Source organism: Mus caroli, chromosome 1 (genome assembly GCF_900094665.2).
Source record: "Mus caroli chromosome 1, CAROLI_EIJ_v1.1, whole genome shotgun sequence".
Lineage (NCBI taxonomy): Eukaryota > Metazoa > Chordata > Mammalia > Rodentia > Muridae > Mus > Mus caroli.
In genome coordinates this window covers 39,242,399-39,266,676 of record NC_034570.1, presented here as the reverse complement: position 1 = coordinate 39,266,676, position 24,278 = coordinate 39,242,399, and the positions used below count along the sequence as shown (strand labels likewise).

The 24,278-nt window shown below is 34.2% G+C and overlaps 1 protein-coding gene across 4 annotated transcripts in view; it reads right to left on the bottom strand.

The window, feature by feature from the left end:
- Positions 1-6,398: 6,398 nt before the first annotated feature.
- Gulp1 (GULP PTB domain containing engulfment adaptor 1) overlaps positions 6,399-24,278 on the bottom strand; it is a 224,472-nt gene continuing 206,592 nt past the window's right edge. For 2 of the 4 annotated variants that reach the window (XM_029477699.1, XM_029477703.1), the window contains exons 10-12: positions 23,257-23,395; positions 14,618-14,712; positions 6,451-8,286 (exon numbers count right to left, since the gene is read on the bottom strand). In XM_029477699.1, the coding sequence (XP_029333559.1) occupies positions 8,215-8,286; positions 14,618-14,712; positions 23,257-23,395 (306 nt within the window). In that variant the 3' untranslated portion in view covers positions 6,451-8,214. Of the gene's footprint in view, positions 8,287-12,513; positions 12,525-14,617; positions 14,713-23,256; positions 23,396-24,278 lie in introns of all 4 variants that reach the window. The other 2 variants (XM_029477707.1, XM_021168770.2) reach the window with 2 other exon arrangements.

Below are 24,278 nucleotides of genomic sequence, written 5' to 3'. Positions count from 1 at the left end.
TGCAGATACTCATACCCAACCATCTGACTGGGCCCAGGACCCCAGTGGAAGAGCTATGGGAAGGATTGAAGAAGCTGAAGGGGATTGCAACCTCAGAGGAAGAGTAATATCAACAAACTGGGCCACCCACAGCTCCCAGGGACTAAACAGCCAACCGAAGAATATGCATGGAGGGATCCATGACTCCAGCTACATATGTAGTAGAGGATGGCCTTCTTTGGTATCAATGGAAGGGGAGGTCCTTGGTCTGTGTAGGCTTGATGCCCTAGTATAGGGGAAAGCTACAGTGATGAGGCAGGAGTGGGTGAGTGGGTGTAGGAGCACCCTCATAGAGGCAGAGGGGAGGAAGGACGGGATGAGGGTGGTTTGAGGGGAAACCAGGAAGGAGCATATCATTTGAAATGTAAACTAATAAAATGATTTTGAGAAAAGGAACAACTGATGGTGTTTTCAATTAACACTGGAGAAGTTAGAGAAAGACAAATAAAAGCCTTTATAGAGGCTGCTCAAGTTTTTCACTTTATCGTCACAGTTTTGAAGTTTGATAGTAATGCTGACATATTATGCTGATCTGAAGCTTTTCAAAGCTGTATTTTTCTAATCCAAGCTGTTGGCATAATTTCTAAAGTAATGGTTTTGTTCTGGGAAATGTTGCTGCCATTATTAGTGGTGTGTTATGCAGTGTTTCCAGATTGCTGCTATGAGCAGCCAGCCACTCATGAGCCTGTGGTTCCTCAACAGAGTGAAGAATACTCTGTGATGAGTGCTGGTGGAAAACACCACTGGCCTGACAGTGGTCCTTTCACTCACATAGGTATCACAGTTTCTATTAGGAGTCATATAATTTTGGCAATCAAAAATAAATATGATCCTTGCCAATATATGCTCATTATTTGTGACATTTTCTTTTGAAGATTTTTACCACTAGGAATAGGAAATTTTAAACTATTTATCCAATATATTTCCAAGATGAATATCATAAACTGTATGTTACTTTCACCAAATTCAGAATCATTTTTCTAGAAGGCTCCTTTGTGTATTAGTTTTTCTTTATCCACATATTTACACGTAAGTAAATAGACTTTGCTGTTCAGTTGGTAGAAACATTCATAGGGAGCTGCAGCTAGAGTACAAGATTCCAAAGAATCCTCAATTGTCAGAATATGAACTGTTAGAGACTTCTCATTTTATTCTTCATCCATTCAAAACAGACTGGGTCTTGCTGGAGTAGTCTTTCAATGTAACAATCTATTTTATTTATTAAATACTTGACTCAATTCTCACCCAGGTTCTATTCAGCTGCTCTGTGCTTCATGGTGTTCCTTCTCATAAAAACAATAGTGAGCAAATGTATTTATTTCAATGTCACTTGGTCGTTCTGGAAAGCAATGGTAAAACACAAAAAATCTTTTTTTTTTTTGTTCCATCTATTTCATTTTGTTTGTTGTTAGACAATTTTCATGCAAAGGGTTTTGTTTTTGAGACTGGTCCAATTTTCCTTTGACCTTCTAATTTTTGGTTGGGGAACAGTGCAGGATACAATCTGGCTTTGATGCATTTTTTTTTTTTTTTTTGTGAGCATGTACGTGTTCTACATAAACTCAGTTAGGTCATATGACTCACAAGCTTTGCATGGTCTCACTGACTTTATTATGTTTTGGTCTAGAAAGTGCTCAATTAATATTATGTGATTAGGTAAACATTTTTAAATCAGTCTTTTTAAAAATATAGGACAGTAAATATTTGCAAATACTGTATTTTAAATTTCTTTTCTTATTTTGTAAAACATTTCCTAACACTTTGTAGACTATACCAATGAATGCTGGAGCCCTTGAGTGTTGCAGAGCCAGCTGTTGTCTGTGGCTGCAGTTCTGTGTTTAAAGCTAAGGAAGGACTGAGGACATTGCTGGGAAATGTGCAGATCAGGTGCTGTCCTTGGAAAAGCTCACATCTATTCCAGGACATTTATTGTGTCTTCATTTTGATTCCATTGTAGCTAAAGCTTATCCAAATGACATTATTTGACTCCATTTCAAGAAAGATCTTCAACATTCACATCCATAGTCATACTCATACCTTTTCATTTATTTATTTATTTATTTATTTATTTATTTATTTATTTATTTATTTCTGTGAAACCTTGGCACACACATGCATATTTGTAGAAAATCCACACTTGGCACAAACTCTCAGAATCCATGTGTTTTTGCTTATGCAAAGACTTCTGCTTTGGTTTTTCCAAGTTGTCTTGTTTTATGTGCTTTATAGTTTTATTTTCAATGGTTAATGATCAATTCAATTCAAGCCTTTATATTTTATTGATACACATACCATTACCTCCAGATACTGACATTATAGCAAGCCATGAATGTCTGTGAAGAGAAGTACAGGCTCTTGTGTTAGGTCACTCTGTAGTTTGCCTCCCAGTATGTCCATAAAAATAGGCAACTGAGATACAGAGAAATAGAAATGTGTTTTTTTATTTATGTTTTACTTTGCCTAAGGAGTGATAACACTCTGCAAGATGTTAGTGAAGAGATATAATTAAATATAGGAAATACATGACCTTTTCCAACAAAGTTTCTAATTCGTTGGTTTATTTAAGAGGATGTTCCACTTAATTGTGCATCCAAGAGCTAACATTCATGAATTTGAAAAGACATAATCCATTATATGACTTCCTAAATCATGACATGATTTTTTAATGTTAAAGAACACACTATGCCAAAAGTAGAATTGCACAGAGTTCCAAAGTTTATTTCCATGTCCCCCCATAGGTCTTTAGGAACATTTAAAACCCCAGTGATACTGAGAAAGCAATCAGTGATTTGTACTCGGTGGAAATCTTGAAATCCTGAAAGAGTTGCTAGGTTATTTTCAGGAATCCCCCCCCCCTTTTTCATGCAGGGAACAAATCTGTAAGTACTGTATGAAACAGGGAACCTGGAGATCAATCACTGTAGAAACATCTTTTCCTATAATTATATCATTCCTATTACTTCTCTGGACCCAAAATAATCCAACTTGTCTGGAAAAAGAAATCGGTCAGACATTTATGCAATCATGCTATTATGCATGAGTTGACATCTCAGAAGATTTATGAGCAGCCCTTCAATACCTGTCACCCTGTATCCTCTGTGCTCCCACTGTCTAGTAAAACTCAATTTATCTTCCATTAAAGCAGCCAGAAAAAATAAATAGACGAAGAGCTGAATAGTTAAATGGGGTGTGTGTGGAGGGGGGGGGTATTAAATTTTGCCAAAAATTTGCAAAAATCTCTGTACACACTCTGCCATATTATTCAGTAATTTTTAAATACACAGAGATGCTGAGAGTAAACAGATGGCTTCTTGAGTGTATGCAAAGCAAAATAAACAGAGGGACATTGGAAAACAGCAGATTGAGTATAGGTCTAGATTTAGGTGCTCTCAGATATTAGTAGATTCAGCCCTAAGAGTCTTTTACATTCTTTTTCTTTCCAAATTGTAGTCAAGTGACAACGACCTGCCTTTTCTTTCTTTGCAAGAAAGAACTAGACCTGGATTGCCTCCAGGCCATCCAGACAATGATTTCAACTAGAACAAGTGACCTTTGGAAGGGATAGAACACAAAACCCTTGCCAGACTTAGGGGATGTTGCAGTCAACTGGGAAAACCTGCAGTTTGTTCTCATGAAATTGCTTGTGAAGGGGTACAGTAAAACGTTAAGGGAAGAAAAATAATTTAAAAACAGAGTTGTATCTGATGGGAAAACATGTATCCACGATGCAGAATTAAAGTACAGTTAAATTTTCAGTTTTAAACTATCAATATTTGATATACATGCTCAACAAATAAAGTTCTTTGAGTATAGGAAATCTGAATAGTTATGTAATGTTCATCTTTGAGAATTCAGAATCTCTGAAGCTAAAGAATCATTGATTTTTTTTCTCAACTAGGTCAGAGTTCCTTGACCTGCAATCCCATGATAGCTGTTACATGCTTTTAGATAGCTATCAACTATTTAGTTTAGAAAATTATCAGTGCAGTCAAAATTAAACTGATCTTCAGGAGTGAATGTTTTTAATACCAGCCTTCTGTAGGCAGGGGGGTGGGGGGGTGGATCTCTCTGAGTTTAGGGCAAGCCTGCTAGGGAAACCTTGTCTCACATCTTATAGATGGATTTTTGTGCTCAGCAGCAAAGAAGTTACACAATTTGCAGGGCAACTTTCCTTCCTTCATCCATATTTAGTGAATCATCTATATAATAGTTGTCATCAATAAATTCTTTTACTATATAGAGACTATCCATAAGTTCTGTGACTCTAGAGAACCCTGACTAATACAATAGTTAACTATCATTTAAAAAGTGTTGCGTATATGAAGAACTATGGACAACTGAATAAGGTTTTCTGAGAGTGAGAGAAATAGTCTTTCTAAGGGAAGAGCACATAAATTGTCTACCCAATAGCAAATGATCAGTCCTGAAAGCATACCCACAAGTAATATACAGACGGAGCAGAGTGTGCTCAGGAATATGTACACATACATATACATCATATACATATACATACATGTGTGTAACAACAATTAGTGAAAGAAGGAGGTTATACATTATATGTTATCATTGTATGATAGCCAAAAGGGACATATGGAACCATTTGGAGGGAGAAAAAAGAAAGGTGGAAGTGATATAATGATAATATAATATCTAAACAAAATAAATTTAAATATAAATCAATATAAAATAATCTATGTAGAAAGTTGTTTTGGAGAATGGCAACAGCCTAATATGAAAGTAATATCTATAGTTCATAAAAAATTTCATGAAAGCCTAGAAATGTATTTAGACATTAGTGTATTTGCTTAAGTAAAAGATTTTACTGTAGCTGAATATAAAGTAATTCTGTGCATAGAATTTCAGAACCAGGATATCATGGTTTCTACATAACACCATATAATAAAAATTGTCTATGATTATGAGCTATCTATTTTAAAACATTATAATAGTTTTCAATAACAAATGCTTCAATCATTTGTCTTAAATTATCTAGGATGAAGCCACTACTCAGAACACATGAGAATGGAGGTCAATGCCAGCCATGATCACATTAGTAGCTCTCTAGATGTTTGCATAGGGGGTAGTTTAGGTGGAATCTCAGATTTAAGTTGTCAAAATGTAAAGCCAATCCAAGACCCTGCAAGTAATTTAACAGAGGCTGACATCCAAAATCTTGCATCAATATTAAAGTTGAAACTATAGATAGAAATACTGGCACAGAAAAATATTAATAGCCAAAATTTGTTTCAGTTATGGGAGTACCAAAATGGTAATATGTAGCAGTATTTAGAAATGCAACATTATAAAGTTGTCAGAACATCCACTTCAGTATGAATTTACATTATATGATTAAAGATTTTTTAAAAATATTTTAACAACTAACTTTACATGTTTATGTGTATCTACCTGTGTGCACAGGGGCAGGCACATGGGTATAGCATACATGTGAAGAGTACAGCTTAGAAGAATTGACTTCCACTTCCTATTGAAATATATAACTGAGGTCATCAAGCTAGGTGGCAGGCATCTTTACTCAAGAGCCATTTTTAGGTTCACATTTTCTTATTAGAAAAAAAAAATCAAATCTACTGCAAGAACTAAAAATAAATAACAAAAAATTTTAGTGTCCTGTCCAGATAAACCTCTTATGGGATATTCTGAAATCAGTAGCCAGTTCATGGTAACCATATTTAAGCCTAGTTTATTGTCTGTACTCTCACAGAAGTTGCTGGTTTATGTGATATTTTGATAAATAAACTGCATTCAATTTGTTAACCCATATGTGCATACATACACACACACATAATTTCTTTGAAATTAAGAATTCTGCCAGCTTAATATATATTAACAAATTTCCTCAATATTTTCCCACCTATATTACATATGTAATAAGATAATGTAATGATATATAGATTTTATTGAATAAATTGGTGCATAATTCAGTTTTCAAAGACAGTGTATATGAGACCCATATATTTAAACAATGTTTGGGAGAGGATCAAAATTCTTCCAGATTGTACAATATGTGACAGTCTTATTATAAAGTTCACTTAGAAGACTATCAGCCAAAAAACTCTAAAGGAACAATCAATTCTTAAAATTGATCTTTATACAATTATTGCATCAGATGTTTCTGCTAAAATAAGCCAAACTCTGACCTTTGCCATGATCAACACCAAATCCATGTTCACAGAACTGAGTCCGATTTACTCATGGAACGGAGATGTGTGTGGGCTAAGGATAAGACACAAGTTAAATTCTCTCTCTCCCTCTTCCCAGCTCCAACTTGTGAATAACAATTAAATATGTAGCTTTAGAATATATTTGTAATTATTAAGTGAGCATATCATACAGTTTAATTTATTTAAAATCTTTTATTCTTAGCAAAATCATACATATCATTGAGTCTACATAGAAATTAAATTTCCAATCATGTCTTCATAAAAATTCACTGGTGAAGTTAATGTTCATATTAATGACCAATTCTATCTACTATTTGATCATGCCAGTAGCAGAACAGGTCACCATTAAAAACTGGTAAGTAACATATCATAAATGTGCAAATATCATCTTAGTATTCTATTGTGTTACAATTGATACTAAATGTTTGCTAAATATATACCTATTACATAAAGCTTTTAAAAGTACAATAAAAATAACAAATTCTGTTTTTAAAAAAGCCATATAGATGGCTTCTACACATTCTCATTATACAAATTCCAAAATACTAGCTGAGTATCTAGAACTACAAAGACTTCCTGATGAAATACACAGTACCTGCTAATTAAGGTCTAACTTAGCAGGTATAACAGAACATGAGCAGGAATGCCATATGTATGCCATAGGGCATCATCATTCAAACATAAAATTACATAAGCACATTTGATTTCTGCTCTGCTCCTAATGGAAAGGAACCTTTAACACTTCCATAAAACTCCAGGTGTAACATATCCAATTAGTTTTGATAAAATTCCCACAAACTAAACCCAGATTTTCACTACTTTATTTTTCTTTTATTGTGATAAACCACATCAGAACTTTCAACAATAATTTTTTTCTGCACTGGTAGCATTTTATAATATGGGCAAATGTTGTGGAAGCATATGTTTTCAAAGGGTAGGTTCATTAGTACATCAGAATGAGTGCTGGGGAGTTTTATTGCTCATATTCATGATAAAGCTGATGAGTTTTTGTGTGTGTGTGAAAAATGAAATTCTGACTTTAACAGAGCAAATGAAAATTAAAATTGTTAAATTGTTCAAATTTAAATAAAATATGCCACCAAAAATTTAAAGGATGAAAATTAGTATGGCATTGAGGCATAAGACTAGTGAAAGAAATACGATATCACATGATAACTACAGAATATTGGTAACATAAAAACAGGCAATAGGCATCACATCTGTAGAAAGTAAAAACTTCATTTCTTAAAATACTCGAGCAGATGTTAGCCCAGTGATACACTAATATGACAGCACATTAGAAAGGAAATTTTAAGTTTTCCAAAGAAGCAATTTTTCCTCAACTGTTACTTTTGAGACAAATTAAACATGTTTAGAATATAACTTAAATGACTGAAATTATTATTTCATATTTACTAATAGTTTAAATATATTTTCTGTGATTACTACTAAAACTTATATTCTTATTTTACCAGATAGAATTTAGTAAGATTGTAGCATAATAGCTAAACTTTACGTTTTCATAATGAGGTAAACCTTTTATTCACAAAATGACATAGAGCTAATCACTGGTAGCCTATTTATTGTTGTCAAAATAGAACATATATATTGGCCTGTCTCTTCAGATATTTAGATGATATCAAGGTATGGCTTTTTGGGAAAAGGATAATGAACTAATGTCCTAGAGAATGAGCATAAATGTCAAGGTAATGATAGTTTAAAATTCAGACAAAGCCGGAAAATCTGTTTTTCAATTATAAATTCACCCACAATGTAAAAGGGAACATAAAAGTCCAATATACATTATACTAAGTCCTGTTTAAAATAAAAGATAAATCAACAGTGAAAGTAAGGATATTGTTACTTCAACAGATCTAAAAACATTTAGATATTCAAAAATATATTGGCACAAGTATAATAGCTGTCTTAAAATAATGAATGACATATATGTAAATAAACAAATTAAGCATGTCAGGATCACTCATTCATGACGTCAGCACCTGCTGTCTAATGGGTCGAGACAAAACACTGTTCCTTCAAGAGTTAGTCCCATTTTGAACCCCTCCTGTAAAGTAGAATAAAATTGTTAAAGTGTAAACACTAATGACATAAAAATCATATAATCATATCAATAAGCAAAAATTACTATAAACAAGTTATAATATTTATGTTTAAAATAAATTCAAAGTTTGGCTTATTAAAATTTCACACAGATAAAATTCTATGAGTTCTTTTATACTATGGGACATTTTTCTGTCTTAAGTATATGAAATGAATGTGCATGAGAAATAAAATAAAATACCAATTTGAGACATGACATATAGTTTAAGACATCCATTTTTTGTAGTAGTCATTTTTAATACTTCATTTTACTGTAATTTATTACTAGTTTTAAAAATTGTGTGTGTGTGTGTGTGTGTGTGTTTGTGTGTGCACATAGGTTTATAACTAGAAGACTAAAAATGTCTGCATGTTGTGGAACGGAAGTTGTAGATAGTTCCATTTTTGATTTGTAGAGGAGCCATTTATGTCAGTGCTGGAAAATGAACTCAGGTCCTCTTCGAGAGTAAATAGTAAGTTACTTGTCCAGTCCCTCTATGAGTGAGAGTTTACAGAATCCTGATAACATTCATAATTTTCCTTCTGGCTACAACAGTCCACATCCTGGGTAAAATACTTTTCCCAGGCCAGCACCATGCTCCTATCAGGATGGAGTACCATGGGCCACTATACCATCTGAAAGCTGCCCGTCAGCTCTGCTGCTACTTTTTCTTTCTAAACATTTTTGCTATTATTTTTAGTTTTGAAATTATAAATATAATTACATCATTTCTCCTATCCCTTTTCTCCCTGTAAAACCTTAATATACCACCTCTTCCCCTCTTTCAAATTCATGGCCTCCTTTTTTTTGTAATTCTTGATTTATCTATCATCTATCTATTAATCATCTATCTACCTATCTATCTATCTATCTATCTATCTATCTATCTATCTATCTATCTATCTATCTATTGATCTTTCTATCTATCTATATCTATGAAGCAACTGTCTATCATATATATAAATTTTGATAGTCTTGTCTTTAAATTCTGATACCCTAGCATGTTTTTGAGGGTAAGATGCCATTTAATTATGAATGTTAAAAGAATAATTCTCTCTCTTTACATTTCTCTCCTTTTATTCTTCCTTCTTTTTTGTTACTTGGTTGGAGACAGGGCTGATGTTTGGCTTGGTTTGATTTTTTTGAGGCATGGTTTCTATGAACAACCCTGGCTGTCCTGGAATTCACTTTGTAGACTAGGGTAACCTTGAACTCAGAGATCAACCTGCCTCTGCCTTCTGGATTTTGAGATTGAAGGAATGTGCCATTACACCTGGCTTTTTTTCTACTTTTCAAAGAAACAAATTATAAACTGTCTCTGATACTCCAATCTTTCTGCAACCTCATCTTCCCTCTTAATCAATGCACATTGGCTAACAAAGAAGAACATATATGTGTTAATCAGTGGAAATAAAGGTGACATTGTAGGTTTCTTTAGAAGTCACTGTGATAGTACCTCATTACTTTCATTTACAGTCAGTATTTAATATATTTATAGTTGTATAATACAAACATTATCATATACAGAAGAAATCACCTCTATAGTCAATGTTCATAGACCCTCATTATGTTTATTGCACACAGACTACATCGCAGTGTTAGTACTAGAAAGGTTTATAAACTTCTTCCCACAATTTAGATGCAAATCATATTCAATTGGGTAATGGTCATAGTGGTTTTTAATCATTTTAAAGCCTATATTATAACAAGAACTATGCATTATATATATTTATGAACAGAAAATAGTTTTAAAAGTGAATACTAAAAATAATACTATTTTTTCAAATATCTGTTTTCTATCTGAAGACTTGTACATTGTCATCTAGTATATTTTGAATAATAGATGATTATAAATAGGTGATAAAAAAAAGTGCTGGCAAACCACTTAGAATAGCATTACTACTGTAAATTGCTTAGCCTCATCTAATCATCAACTAAGAGATATGTTCTTGTAGGCTCACTGGTTTTCTTTCCTCCTGAAATAAAATTCCCTGTACATTTATCGACCTTTCTTCAGCAGTTTTATTTTTAGTTCATGATGTAATGAATTGTGACTTCTCTCCTGAATCTTTAAATCTCTGTTTTAAAATGTGGCTTAAAAAGTCTCCTACCTATTTACTTAATGTAATTTAGGACTAGTTTCATGAAAGAATTACTTCATAATTAGTTAAAACATTAATCTTATTCTTTTCATGTGAAACAATTCGTTGAACTGTAGTTTTCTGTTTTGAAACAGAGAAGAGCACAAAGAAAGAAAATAGAACTCCTATGGCCTAAATGCTCAGATAATGAGGTGAGCCCTTAATTATATCTTCAATTTCAGAAGGGCAGAAGCATTATTTTTTATAAAACAATACCTATATTTTTCAATTCTATTGTCTAAAAGAACTTTCTACTTTAGATTTCTAATCGAACTAATTTATTCTGACTACAACAAAGTATTAATATTTATAGTATCAATTTATTTCCATTACTTTACAATCATGAATAAGGCCAATAACACAATTTCATGTGCAAAAATTTAAAACATTTAGAATTGTTTGTTCATATTCACATTTTAATTAGTATAGAAAATATAAATGCAAATATTAGTATAAGTTTAGTATCAAATTAGTATGACTTCCTGTAGAGATGCTAAGCTGTGATCCAACCTTGATCTAGCAAGCATTTAGACTTCATGCTTCTCCACAATTTCACTCATACTGTTTATTTAAAAAATTGGATGTTAATTAAAAATGGCACTTAGATTTTTTTAAAAATTATTTGTATGTCTACTTTGATTACATTCACACATGGGTTAGACTATTGTGGCTCTTTTCTCTGAGTCAAGGCTTATTATTCATGCAATGAATGTTTGGCCTCCCAGTCATTTGTCTGCTCCTTTAAATATACAGATGGATGTAGGTGCATGTGTCTATATAGATTTGCATGTACATGTTTATGAATACATATGGAAGCTAGAGACCGATTTTGGACATCATTCCCCAGGAATGCCATCAAACCTCCTTGAGACATTGGCCTGAAGGTATTGCTTATATTTCATTTATACATAGGCTCCTAAATTTTTAAGCAGTTGACTTGATATTTGTGTGCAATTCTTTGGTCTTTTGTAGATTTGCTATTGTTTGAAACCATATTACAATGTTTTATGCATGTGTACATGCTTGTGTGAGCATGCATGTTCATGTATGTGTGAGATTTGTATATTCCTGTGGTGCAGTTGTATGTGTTGTGCAAGTATGGGTGTACATGCATATATGAATGCCAGAGATCAAGGTTGACTGTTATTTTTGAGGAATGTCTTCCATGTCAATGGCTTGAAACTTCCCAGGTAGGCTATATTGCCTAGCCAATATACCCCAGGAAATATCCTGTCTCTGTCTTTGTAGTGATGGAATTACCCTGAATTTTGTTTTGAGTTCTGAGACTAAGATTCTCATGTTTGCATGGAAACCACTTTGTCAACTGAGTTATTCCCCTCAACTTCTATTTCATTTTTGCAATTTATAAAATATCCTCACAGCTATCAATACTATCTTATTCCTTTCTCTGAGAAAGACAAGTACCTTACAGTTTAAATTATATCATATCAAATAACTATATGATTGATTTTTAAAAAATATATTAAATTGCTCAACTAATTGATACAAAATATAGCTTAACATTTCTGCTTTAATTCTTACATATTATAGACATTCCTAAAATTTCAAAGTCAGTACTGAAACTCTTAGTTATAATTTAGTTTTAATCGTCTATAATAAAAATGAAAATTAAATATTTAGCAAAATTTACCAATAATGTCACATACTATATGACATTATTTACTCTGCTTATTATAATATATTGGTGTTTTACACCAATATAAAAAGATAGATTAGCCATATGTACATATTAGATTAATTAGGATCATTGTAGACTATGAATGAAAGAAATATTATTTTACTTTATTTAAGGTATCCTTGTAAGTCTTGGACTAACACAAAGACACAATAAAGTGAATCTTGAAATATTGACAATAATTGAAATATTAACTTGAAGACCTAAGCTATGAAACTTCTTTAAACACATTGACCTAATCACATACAACCATATGAAACTTGTTTGAGTAGATATTAATAAAACATGCAAATACAAATATTTTAGCTCTTAAAGAGTTTGTTAGCTCTTTAAATTATGACATGTGATACCAACCATCTCTGGCGCTACCCACCGTGAAAGCAGGAGGACAAAAAAAGACATTAAGAAGTGTATTAGAAACCTGAGAATCAAAAGCATTGGATCTCACTCAAGATTACCTGATTATCACATTTCTATATCACTCTTGTACCACATTTCTCAAACTTGGTGTGGTCAAAAGTCTGTAGGTGAAGGCTTATTCTTTAAACCTTGTTCAAGCCTTAAGTTTACTATTAAAAACAAAACTTCATGGAAAGTCTTCATAATCGGCATCAGCCTGAGAGCGGCTACTCCTTCCAGCTCCCAAGTTCATGTTCTACAGGCGTGGTCCCAGAAAGCTCATTCAGATGAGCACAGATGACAACAAAGGAAACTAATTCAGAGGACAGAGTATTTTGTCTCATGAAGCAGTCACTTTTAAGTGCAGTTTTCAGATACTGAACTGTAAAGGTGAGAGATCATTCCTATTCAGCATACTCCACGTTGAGATTCACAGAGGTTGATTGGGTGGTCTTTGTTTTACTCCAAAATGCTATACATCTTATTTTAACTAAACATTTTAATGTGAACTTTGTTGCTATTATGATGATTATAAAAATTATATGGCTCAATCATCAATGAATTTTTTCAAAATAGTTTAAAAATATAATCATTTTAGTAAATTTAAATAAAACAAAATAAAATTTTGAGAAAAATAGGAAGTGATTGATTTGAGAAATTCTGATACATTCTTTAAAAACATTAAGGCATGTTTTAAATAATTCAACCTTTTAAATTCAGTCATATTACTAAATATAGAATAAAAAAGATAAGCACATAATAATTAGAAAAGGCAGCAGCATATCATTTTATCTGAGTGGAAGGATATTTATATTGTTTCAGGAAATAAGTGTGCTCACCAGCTTTAGATCCCAGTTTATTCTCTGGTTTGGGGGTAGGTGTGCAGGGGCGGAGCAGCTCAAGGAAAGCGTGAATTAATCGGGACAACAAACAGAAATAATCCAACCTCCTCACTTTCATGTCTCAACTCTCTGATCATTCAGTTCCAAGTAACTCATGTTGTTCTGAATTTTTATCAGTTATGAATATTTGTGATGTAAAATAAGAATTATGACAATCTTTCCATCAATGGAAAAAATCTATAAAGCTTTAAAAACCACTTTCTTTCAACTTACAGAAAAATTTAAAGACACTTGAGAAACCTCCTAAAGAAGTTGCCACTGGTATTTGCCTTCTCAAAAGTCAAGGAGTTTTTCTTCTCAAAAAAAAAAAAAAAAAAAAAAAAGCTAGTCTTACAAAGATTATCCCTTTAAAATTTTGAAATTCAGAACTATTAAGATTGAGACAAAAGTACTACAATTTCATTACAATAGTTTTTAAGTTCTGGAAGGGATTTACAGCTCCATAAGAGGAACAACAATATGAACTAACCAGTACCCCCAGAGCTCCCTCACATGGTGTGGACTCTCATGATTACACATGGTAGGGCTCATGGCTACAGCTACATATGCAGCAGAGGATGACCTAGTCGGTCATCAATGGGAGGAGAGGCCCTTGGTCCTGTGAAGGTTCAATGCTCCAGTGTAGGGGAATGCCAGGAGTGGGTGGGTTGGGGAGCAGGGGAGAGGGGGATAAGGGGAAGGTGTTTTTGGAGGGAGACCAGGAAAGGGAATAACATTTGAAATGTAAATAAAGAAAATATCTAATAAAAGAAAAAAAGAAAAAAAGACAATAATTAAAATGTAAAAGAAAATGAGATTGTTATAAACTTGATCTGTGTTTCTCCACCTGCTTCAGAATAAACCATTTATTATAAGTATTTAAAAAAATACAATTCTGTCATTTGTATTAAAAATAACCATCTTCTTTCCATTGTGTATTGATTCATTCAAAAAAAGAAAGGAAGAGAGAGAGAGAGAGAGAGAGAGAGAGAGAGAGAGAGAGAGAGAGAGAGAGAAACAGCCCTTAGCATATGTAACTGTTCTAAAGAGTAAGTATAGTTATTTTCAGTCTAACTGCTTTAAGCAAGCCTTCATAGCAACAAAGGAGAGAGTGTTGATAGAAACATTTTGTTGTTGTTCCAAATTAAAAGAAATAAACAATCCTTTAAAATAGCTACCTGCATCTCATCCAATTTGGACTGAATATCAGGAGGAAAGTCCCCTGATCCACAGTTAAATGGGTCAAAAGGTTCAGCTCCAAAAAGGTCCCGTTCTGTAAGAAAGCAAACACTTGGTAAGAGGGATGATGAAACATTAGTTGAGATAGAACAAAACCAGGAGTATAACTTAAAAGTATGAATTTAATTTTTATATTAATGTAAGTATTCACAGGATCAAATGAGCTACTGATACGTACATTTTCTGCTGCTTATTCTTGAGCCGAGTAAGGAAAAACGTATTTTGTGATATAAAAATTCTCTGGCAAGATGGATTCAGTCACATTTAGGGGCAGTATTGCCATAAACAAGTGTTATATATTCTTATTCACATGTGAATATTGATGACAAATATTTGTATTTGTATGTTTAACTTGGAGTATCTGGAACAACTAGGAAACTAAAAATGGATTACTGGTGAGGAAAGTGAAGAAAGATCTTAAGGAAAGGGAGTAGTGGTGAACATAGGTGATATGAAAGAGAAAATGTAGAAGGAAGTTTAGGGAGAAAGAGGAGTGGGAGAGTAGGACAGAGAAGAGGGAGGTTTGGAGGAAGCATAACTAAACATAATGGTGTATTAAAAAGTCATGTTGAACCCTATTACTTTATAAGCTTCATGTGTGTATTTCTGTGTTTATATAAATGAGTTTAATTGCAGTTATGCAACACAAGAGGATAAGGTTCCTTCCAGGCACCATAGATTGATAAATATAAAAGCCAATATCAAATGAGCAATATCTACCTGAGAAGTTTATCAGGGGCATCTAGTAGTTACCCCCTCCCAAAAGGAAGAAATGCCACTATAAACTAAGGGTTTTATTTTTGGAAAGAAACACCACAAGCATGGCAACTCTTATGAAAAAAATTAGTTAGGGCAGGCTTACACTTCAGAGGTTTAGTTTATTATCATCATGGCATGAAACATGGTGGTATGCATGCAGACATGGTGCTGGAGAAGTAGTTGAGAGGGCTACATCTTGATCTGTAGCCAGTAGAAAGTGACTATGTGCCACAATGGACATAAGTTGAGCATAGGAAACCTCAAAGTCTGCCCAACAGTGACATATTTTCTCCAACAAGGCCTTACCCCTTAATAGTGTCATTTCCTGTAGGCCAAGGATTCAGTGAGACTAAACCACCATATTCTACTCCTTGCCCCCCACCCCCAAACTTGTAGGTACAGCATAATGCAGAATTTTATTCAGTCCAATTTCAAAAGTCCCTATAGTTTCTTTCAATATCAACCCTGTTTAAATGTCAAAGTCTCTTCTGAGACTCATGCAATCTCTTAACTGTACTCTCCTATAAGATAAAATAAAAAAGCAGATCCCAGATCACAGACTTTTCAGAATATATTGGCACAGGCCCATGCAATGATTTCTCTAGGCCTCCATGAAGGAACACCCTGACATATGCCTGCTCTCAGCAGCTTTCCTTAGCCATGGAGGGAAAATCCAAAAGTTCTTTCTTCTATCCTTGACTCTAAAGACAAACCATGTGGCCAAATCTGCCAAGTTCTGTTGCTGGCTGGGGCCAGAACATAGCCCCCATATTCAATAACATCTTCACCAGTTCTCTCTCTCTCTCTCTCTCTCTCTCTCTCTCTCTCTCTCTCTGTGTGTGTGTGTGTGTGTGTGTGTGTGTGTTTGTGTGTGTGTGAGGGATCCCTTTATTTCCTAAGCTTGGTTGCCTGAGAACTTGCTCTATAGGCTACGATGGCCTTGAACTCAGCTATTTGCCTGCCTTTGTCTCTGCAGTGGTAGGAATAGAGGTATGTGCACCACCACACATGACTCTAAGAGTTTCTTTCATTTCTTTTGACAAGTTGGAAGCTTAGCTGGGTGTGGTCTTGCCCTGAGTTCACACTCCTTTTATTGCATTTAGCATGAGGCTTTTCTTTAATCTGTTTATCTCCTTGAACACAGGATTTAGATCCATTCCAATTCACGATGCCCCTTTTCTACTCGAACTATGCATTTTTTAGTTCTCTTTAAGCAGCTTTCTCCTTCTCATTAGAGCTTCATAAGAGTGAACAGTAGTAACCACATGACAGAAACAGTACTAAGATGTTCCGAAATTTTTCTGCAACGCAACTAATTCAGAACTTCTCAATTTAGCCTGAGGTAAAGTTTTCAGACAAGGCCAAAAAGCAGCCACATTCTTCACCGAAATATTACAGGAATAGTCTCTAGACTTCATATTAACACAATTCTTTTCTGAAGCCTCTTGATCCCGGCACCCACAAATCAACTCAGCACTACTGTCTTCCATGCTTCTATTAGGATAGCCAATTAAGACCTATTTCAAGCATACAATGGTTTTTCTAATAAAAAATTCCAATCTCCAAATGCTTCCAAACAAAAGCATAGTCATGCCTATCACAGCAGTGCCTCAGTACCTGCTACCAACATCTGTCTTGCTTATATTTTTATTTTTGTGAAAAAAAAAATAACACCATGAATGTGGCAACTCCTACAAAGGAAAACATTTAATCGGGGTTGGCTTACAGCTGAAAGGTTTGCTCATTATTGTCCTGGAAGATATGCAGGCTGACATGGTCTTGGAGAGGTAACTCAGAGTTTTACATCTTGATCTCCAGGCAGTAGGAAGTGACTGTGTGCCACACTGGGCATAGATTCAACATAGCTCAAAGCCTGCCTCCATAGTGACACACTCCTAACAAAGCTATACCTACTTCAACAAGGCCTTATCTCCTAATAGTGCTATTCCCTATGGGCCAAGCATTCAGACAGCAGTCTATGTGGACCATTCCTATTTAAACCACAACACTAGAGTTCTTGTTTGATAATCAGACCTTTATATAAAGATGCTATTGCTGAAGAAATTACACACTTGGATCACATGACATGGAGAAATCAAGTTGGCACTGACAAGGAAGCTTTAGTCAACCTGGCTAGCTTTCATAGTACCATGGCTATTTAGACTTGGCTACTAAGAGAAAAAAAACATTATTAACAGTCTTATCCAGTTGTGAATTCTCTGAACTGTGATAATGATTGATGTGGTAAGATATAGTCATGAATTCAATAGTGCAATAATTGTTATGCTGGTAACTAACTGCTTTTAGATTGAATTTAAGGACTGGTCCATAGGAGAAAGAAAAACATATCTGGTTCTACTAATCCAACTAAGAACCCATGATTGAAGAGATCACAGGCCCCAAATTGAAACTACTATTATTCTACCAAAATGACCAAACACTAAGCTGCCTTCTAAATTCAGATTTCTATGCCTGTAGATTAGTGTAACTTTCATACTTCATTAAAGAAGCCTCTTTGTACAATATATGGTGATCAATGCATAATATCACAACTGATCAAAATGTAGAGAATAAACGTTGTTAAAGTACTCATCCACAAATGAGTTATCTAAATGATTCATCCCTTAAAGTTAGGAAGAATTTTGGAAGAGGAGATAGAAAGACTGTCCATAGATTAGGAAGGAGTGGGACAAAGCAGTGTCATGCAGATAGGATGGAATCACTGTACTCATAAACTCCCATTGGCTGGGATGTTCTGCTCAACATCAAGCAAGTTAACATTTCAGCATGGAAAAGAAAGGGCGCCATGAGCTTCTGACTTCTAGTTGAGGAATTATTTATATATGTTGACTTCTAGGTATGCGAGAGCCAGTTTTCTTACAGGGTGTATCTTCTATGAATGGACCCACATTTCTCAGAGCAACACAAATTTGGCTGGATAAATTATATGAATAGGAGGAGGAAGCCATGAAGTTGAGAAAAGTTAGGGAGTTGGAACTGAATCTGGGAAGAGTTACAGGCAGGAGACGGAGAAATATGATCAGAATATATTGTGTAACATCTTCAAATAGTCAATAAAGCTATTATTAAACATTTTTTTGTCATGAATAGTGGTTCATATCTATAATACATTCCCTGGAAGTAGGGGCAGTCCTAAAAAGTTCAAAACTAGCTTTGGCTAAAGAGTAATAGCCTGTCTCAACAAAATCATAATGGCAAAATGTCTGTGGCCATGATGAGTTACTTTCTAGAGTATTTTCTATGTCTTTGGTATAACTTCTTAACATTACTAACATTGAACTATTGAATTATTACAGCACTGATGTTCTATTGTAGAATTTACTAATCTTAATATGATTGCATATGAGATTTCTTTAATTCCATTTGTTGCTGTCTGACAACAGAATGGCAAAGGAGCATGTAGAATTTGTAAGTTAGCTCTTCACTTGTAGTTCATAAACTTGAATCTCACTTTTAAGAAAAAATTCAAGACAGTTTATATTGGGCAGCATGAAATGATGTAATTTTTTGTAGATCACACTAAACCAACTTTTTAATGGGAGTTCTCAAATGTAAGAAACAGATTTTTTTTTATCTTATTAAACTTGTGTTCTTTTTATTTCACAAAAATCCATATTCATTTAAAGTTACATTCTTGATTTTTTTGACTGTATTTTCTATCAGTTGCCATAAGAGGTAAGAATTTTTTACTATGATTATAATCTAGTCTATCATAATTATTTTTAAATTTTCTTCCATACATTTTAGGGAATGATATTATACTGGTATAATTTCAGACGTGTTCTAATTACTCAAATTGTGTTTTTATTTTACATACTCTTCATAACCCTTCTTAACGTAAAATCCAGTCTAAATCACCTAAATGGCATTGGAGATTTGAAGCCAGTGCCTCATTCTAAGTAGTAAAGAATAGGAGATTATTTAAGGAAAACTACTTGTGTGGAAAATAGAGCCAAGAACAACTAGAAGTAAGATGGGGAAAGGGTGGGCACAGAGAAAAGAGTACTGCGTCAACTAAAGATCTATAACTTATTTTCTCTGAGGCATAAAATATAAAAAGGCATAGTGTATCCACAGAAAATATTAGGATGTATAAATCAAAGAAAAATCAGGAAAAGAAAAAAGATTCTCGAAGTCAAGAGCATAGTACTCAAGTTAATACAAAAGAATGGTATTAATGATTAATAACAGGTAAGTGACAACACTTCAGACATAAGGATTAAAAAGGAGATTAAAGAAGAGAGGGGAGGGGAGAAAAAGAAAAGGAAGAGGAAGAGGAGGGAGAGTGCAAATTCACAAGGAGCAGCATCCAATTAGTAACACTCCAAAGAATAGGTTCATAAGAGCAGAGTGAAAATGACTGAAAATTACTATTAAGGAAATTTTAATTTTTTTAAGGATTGAAAGTACACTGTAGGGCTGGTGAGATGGCTCAGTGGGTAAGAGCACCCGACTGCTCTTCCAAAGGTCCAGAGTTCAAATCCTAGCAACCACACGGTGGCTCACAACCATCCATAATGAGATCTGACTCCCTCTTCTGGAGTGTCTTAAGACAACTACAGTGTACTTACATATAATAAATAAATAAATCTTTAAAAAAAAAAAAGAAAGAAAGTACACTGTCCCAAGTCTGTGTGTCAAAAACTGACAGCGCAATTTTGGAAGGTTCTGTAAACTTGAGTAGACAAAGCCTAGTTAGAAGTAGACTCCTTCCTGTTTTGCTACCCTGTTTTGTGTTGAGAGAGAGAGAGTATATGGCCTGGAGAAACCACAAGTTATAAGGTGTCTCTTATATGGGGAAGATGATAGTGTAGAGGTAGATCTGCCCAATCTAGGCACACAGCTTGTATTCATATTAATTGAGTTATGAAGAAACAGATTTTTATTTTAACATTCTGAAGGATGAGTACAGCAATTGGTTATCCAGTAACAAATGCTAAGTCCTAAACATATGTAACATTATCCTGACTAGAAAGTTTTTATTTAGGAATACACATGTCTGTGCACATGGATACACATACACATGTAACAACAATTTATAAAGTCAAGAGTTTGAACAAGAGCAATAGGGGTATATAGCAGATTGGGAGATGAAAGGAAGGGAGGAAATAGTATAAATATATTATAATTCCAAAATTTATTTTTAAAGAATCCATTCTGTGCTTATACATACTTTAAACAGCTACCCACATGTACTTTAAGTAGCACCCTACAAACACTTGAGAATAAGCATTGCTTCTGTCACCAAAGAATAGCCAAAGTTTCCTTGAGAGGGGTCAAGGCTATCCTTATCCGTGGGTATAAGAACAAATGCTTATAGATTGTTGTTAGGGTTTATGCTGGTTTTGAAATTTAAAAATTGTAGATTTTCCTACAATAGCCAAGACTTCACTAGCAGAGTAGTTTGTTAGGTTTCAAAACTACTCTTTACAACAGAAAACCACTCAGACCATAGAATTTTGGAGTCCAATCGAAGTGGATACACCTATGAGACACTCTTACCTTCACTCCCAAAGCTCAGGGAACATTGCAGAACAGGGGACAGAAACATTGCAAGAGCGAAAAAACAAAAACAAAAACAAAAGAAAACACAGCAAACAAAACAACAATAACAACAAAACCAAGCAACCAAGCAACAAAACAAACAAAAGAACTTTGTTTCTTTCTACTTATTGACAATTAAGCCTTATGTTTGGGAACAGGCTGGTATCACCTCCTTTAGACACACAGCAGGTATTACAATAGTTGGATTGCATGGTAGTACTTTGTTTTAGCTTTTAGCTTTTTGAAAAATCTCTATACTTTTTTTTCATATCTGTATTGGTTTATCCTCCTAATCTTTGTAATATGTACAAGGATCCCTTCTCTAATATCTGAAAGGAACCTCCCTTCAGGAAATGCCTTCATGATATCCAGCTGTAAGGCATTTTCTCAATTAGTGATCAAGGGTGGGAGTTCCCATTGGGTAGTGCCGCCGTCCCGGGCTTGTGTGTGTGTGTATAAATGCATAATATATATACATATATATATATATATATACATATAAAATTATCATTCATGTGAGGTAAAATCTCATTTGGCATTGATACATATTTATCTAAGTAATACTGCTCTTGAGCCTTTTTCTCATGTACCCAGCCAATGATGTTGAACTATCTTCTTGTATGGTATATCTGCTGCCTGTGTTTTTAATTGAAAAATTGGGGTTATCTACATATTTTAGATGTCACACATACTTTCACCTATTCTATGTATTAGTATTTACTTTAATGTCTCCTTCATGAGACAGAAGGCTCTCTGTCTGAAGTAACGTCACTTGTTGATGATGATGATGAATCTTGGTTGCTGGCTTGGTACATCTAGGAAGAAGTACTCTCAACAGTGGGGCTTCCTCCTTCATTATAGACTGTGGGCATGTGTGTGACATGTTTCTCATTGGTAGTTGATTTAAGAGGGCCCAGGCCACAATTGCATTTAGGCTGTTAAGAGTATGAACCAGGGAGAAAGTCGGTGAGCACTGTTCCTCCATATGTGATCTCTGCTTTGTTCCTGCCTTGAGCTCCAGTCCTGACTTCCCCTGAAATAATTCATTACTTCCCCAAGGTGCTTTTGGTCATGGTGTTTATCACAGCAATGAAAAGTAAGCCAGAATATCTATTTTTTGCTTTGTGTGCTATGGGGGTTTTAGTGCAAAAAGAAAAACAAATCTCGTTCATCATATATGCCCATTCTGAGCTGGTCCTTTGAAAAATTCCAGTGAGCTGACATTTATAGAAAGTAAGGGTTAAGGCTTAATAGTGATGTGTTTGTCATCTGTCAAATTGGCAATCTACTGGCTGGTTTTGTGTGTCGACTTGACACAAGCTGGAGTTATCACAGAGAAAGGAGCCTCCCTTCAGGAAATGCCTTCATGAGATTCAGCTGTAAGGCATTTTCTCAATTAGTGATCAAGGGTGGGAGGACCCATTGTGGGTGGTGCTGTCCCTGGGCTGGTAGTCCTGCGTTTTATAAGAAAGCAAGCTGGGCAAGCCAGGGGAAGCAGGCCAGTAAGTAACATCCACCCAGGCCCTTAGCTCCTGCTTCCTGACCTGCTTGCGCTCCAGTCCTGACTTCCTTTGGTGATGAACACCAATGTGGAAGTGTAAGCTGAATAAATCCTTTCCTCCCCAACTTGCTCCTTGGTCATGATGTTTGTGCAGGAATAGAAACCCTGACTAAGACACATAATCAGACCCAAGCAATGAGTATCTTCTGAATGCTTTCTATATACCAAGGGGAGATTTTAATCTTTCTTTTTACAGATATATAGAAGTTATATCTGAAAAAATATTTTTAGATATTTAGTATCTCAAAGACAAACCCCTTATATAATGCTATACACATCATAGAATTATAGAAATTATAGAATTTTCACTCTACATATTCTTCCACTAAAGACTCATGAATGCACAACAAGACTATGCAAACTACTCTAGTAAACACATAACAAAATAACTACATTATGACTAGTTATTTTTAACAATGTTAAGATATTGCATAAACACAAATGCACAGTATGAGGCAAGTAGCTTTATAGTAAAATATTGTTCATATAAGGTTCAATTTGCAAATAGGGTTGTGCTTAGTATTCTTTTCTCAATTATAAAACAAAATAGATTTAATCAAATTTGAAACATATATATAAGCATAATACTTCAGTAATTAAAGCTGTTAGCTTGCTATTTTATTTCTACAAAATGTGAAAGATTGAAAATTCAGCCAAATATAGCAAGAATAGTGATATATTTAGAATACTTACTGGTCTCAGCAGATCTGCTAGGTATGGGTGGTAGCTGTGTGCCATTGCGAGCAGATGTTGGAGACTGATGTGATATTGGGGAAAATGGAATCATGTCAAAGATGTCAGTGGTAGGAGACATCACTGTCACACCATGGGCCTGCAATGAAGATAGGAATTAGTGTGCTGACCAATTCTCAGGATATTCCTATCCTGAGAATGTCATATGCATGTAAAATACACAAACACAACCCTGGGGGAAGTCATATAACTTTCCATTCTCTAAAAGGTAAGATAGTTTAATGTGATTTGAGCTAATACAGCAAATACTCAAAAGAAAACAACAGGAATTTGTTCTCAATGCAGATTAAGAGCAATAATGTGAACACATTTGAAGATGGGTGAGCAAGGCATATCGAGCTTTTGTATATTATAAACAATTGCCATTACTGTCAAAAATAATTAACACCTTGGAAACTATTTGAATAAAAACAAATATTTGGAAATGACTTCACATAAGGTTTTTAAAATAAACAGTTGAATAATATAGACTACTTCCTTAACTATAAGTGTTCAAATTTAGTTTTTGTATACTTAAAAGCAGAGCATACTAACTTGCATTTATAAGTACAGAACAATTAACTGATACTCATTTCAATACATTTTATACCTGAATAATTTCATTAAGTTTTCATTAATAAACAGCTACCTTCTAAAATAAATTAATAAAAATGTAATACCCAAACTATTAAGTTATACAATGCAGGTTGAGACTGGAAAGATATTGAAAAATGAATATTAAGATCTGTTGAAAATTCAGCCAAAAATGAATATAAAGTGGGAGAATTAGAAAATCTTTACACAAGGTAAATATATGTATTATCTCCTATAGAAACTGCCACACTAAAAAGATAGACACTACCTCAGAATGAAAGGCTGAAAAACAATTTTCCAAGCAAATGGTCTGAAGAAACAAGCTGGAGTAGCCATTCTAATATCTAATAAAATCGACTTCCAACCCAAAGTCATCAAAAAAGACAAGG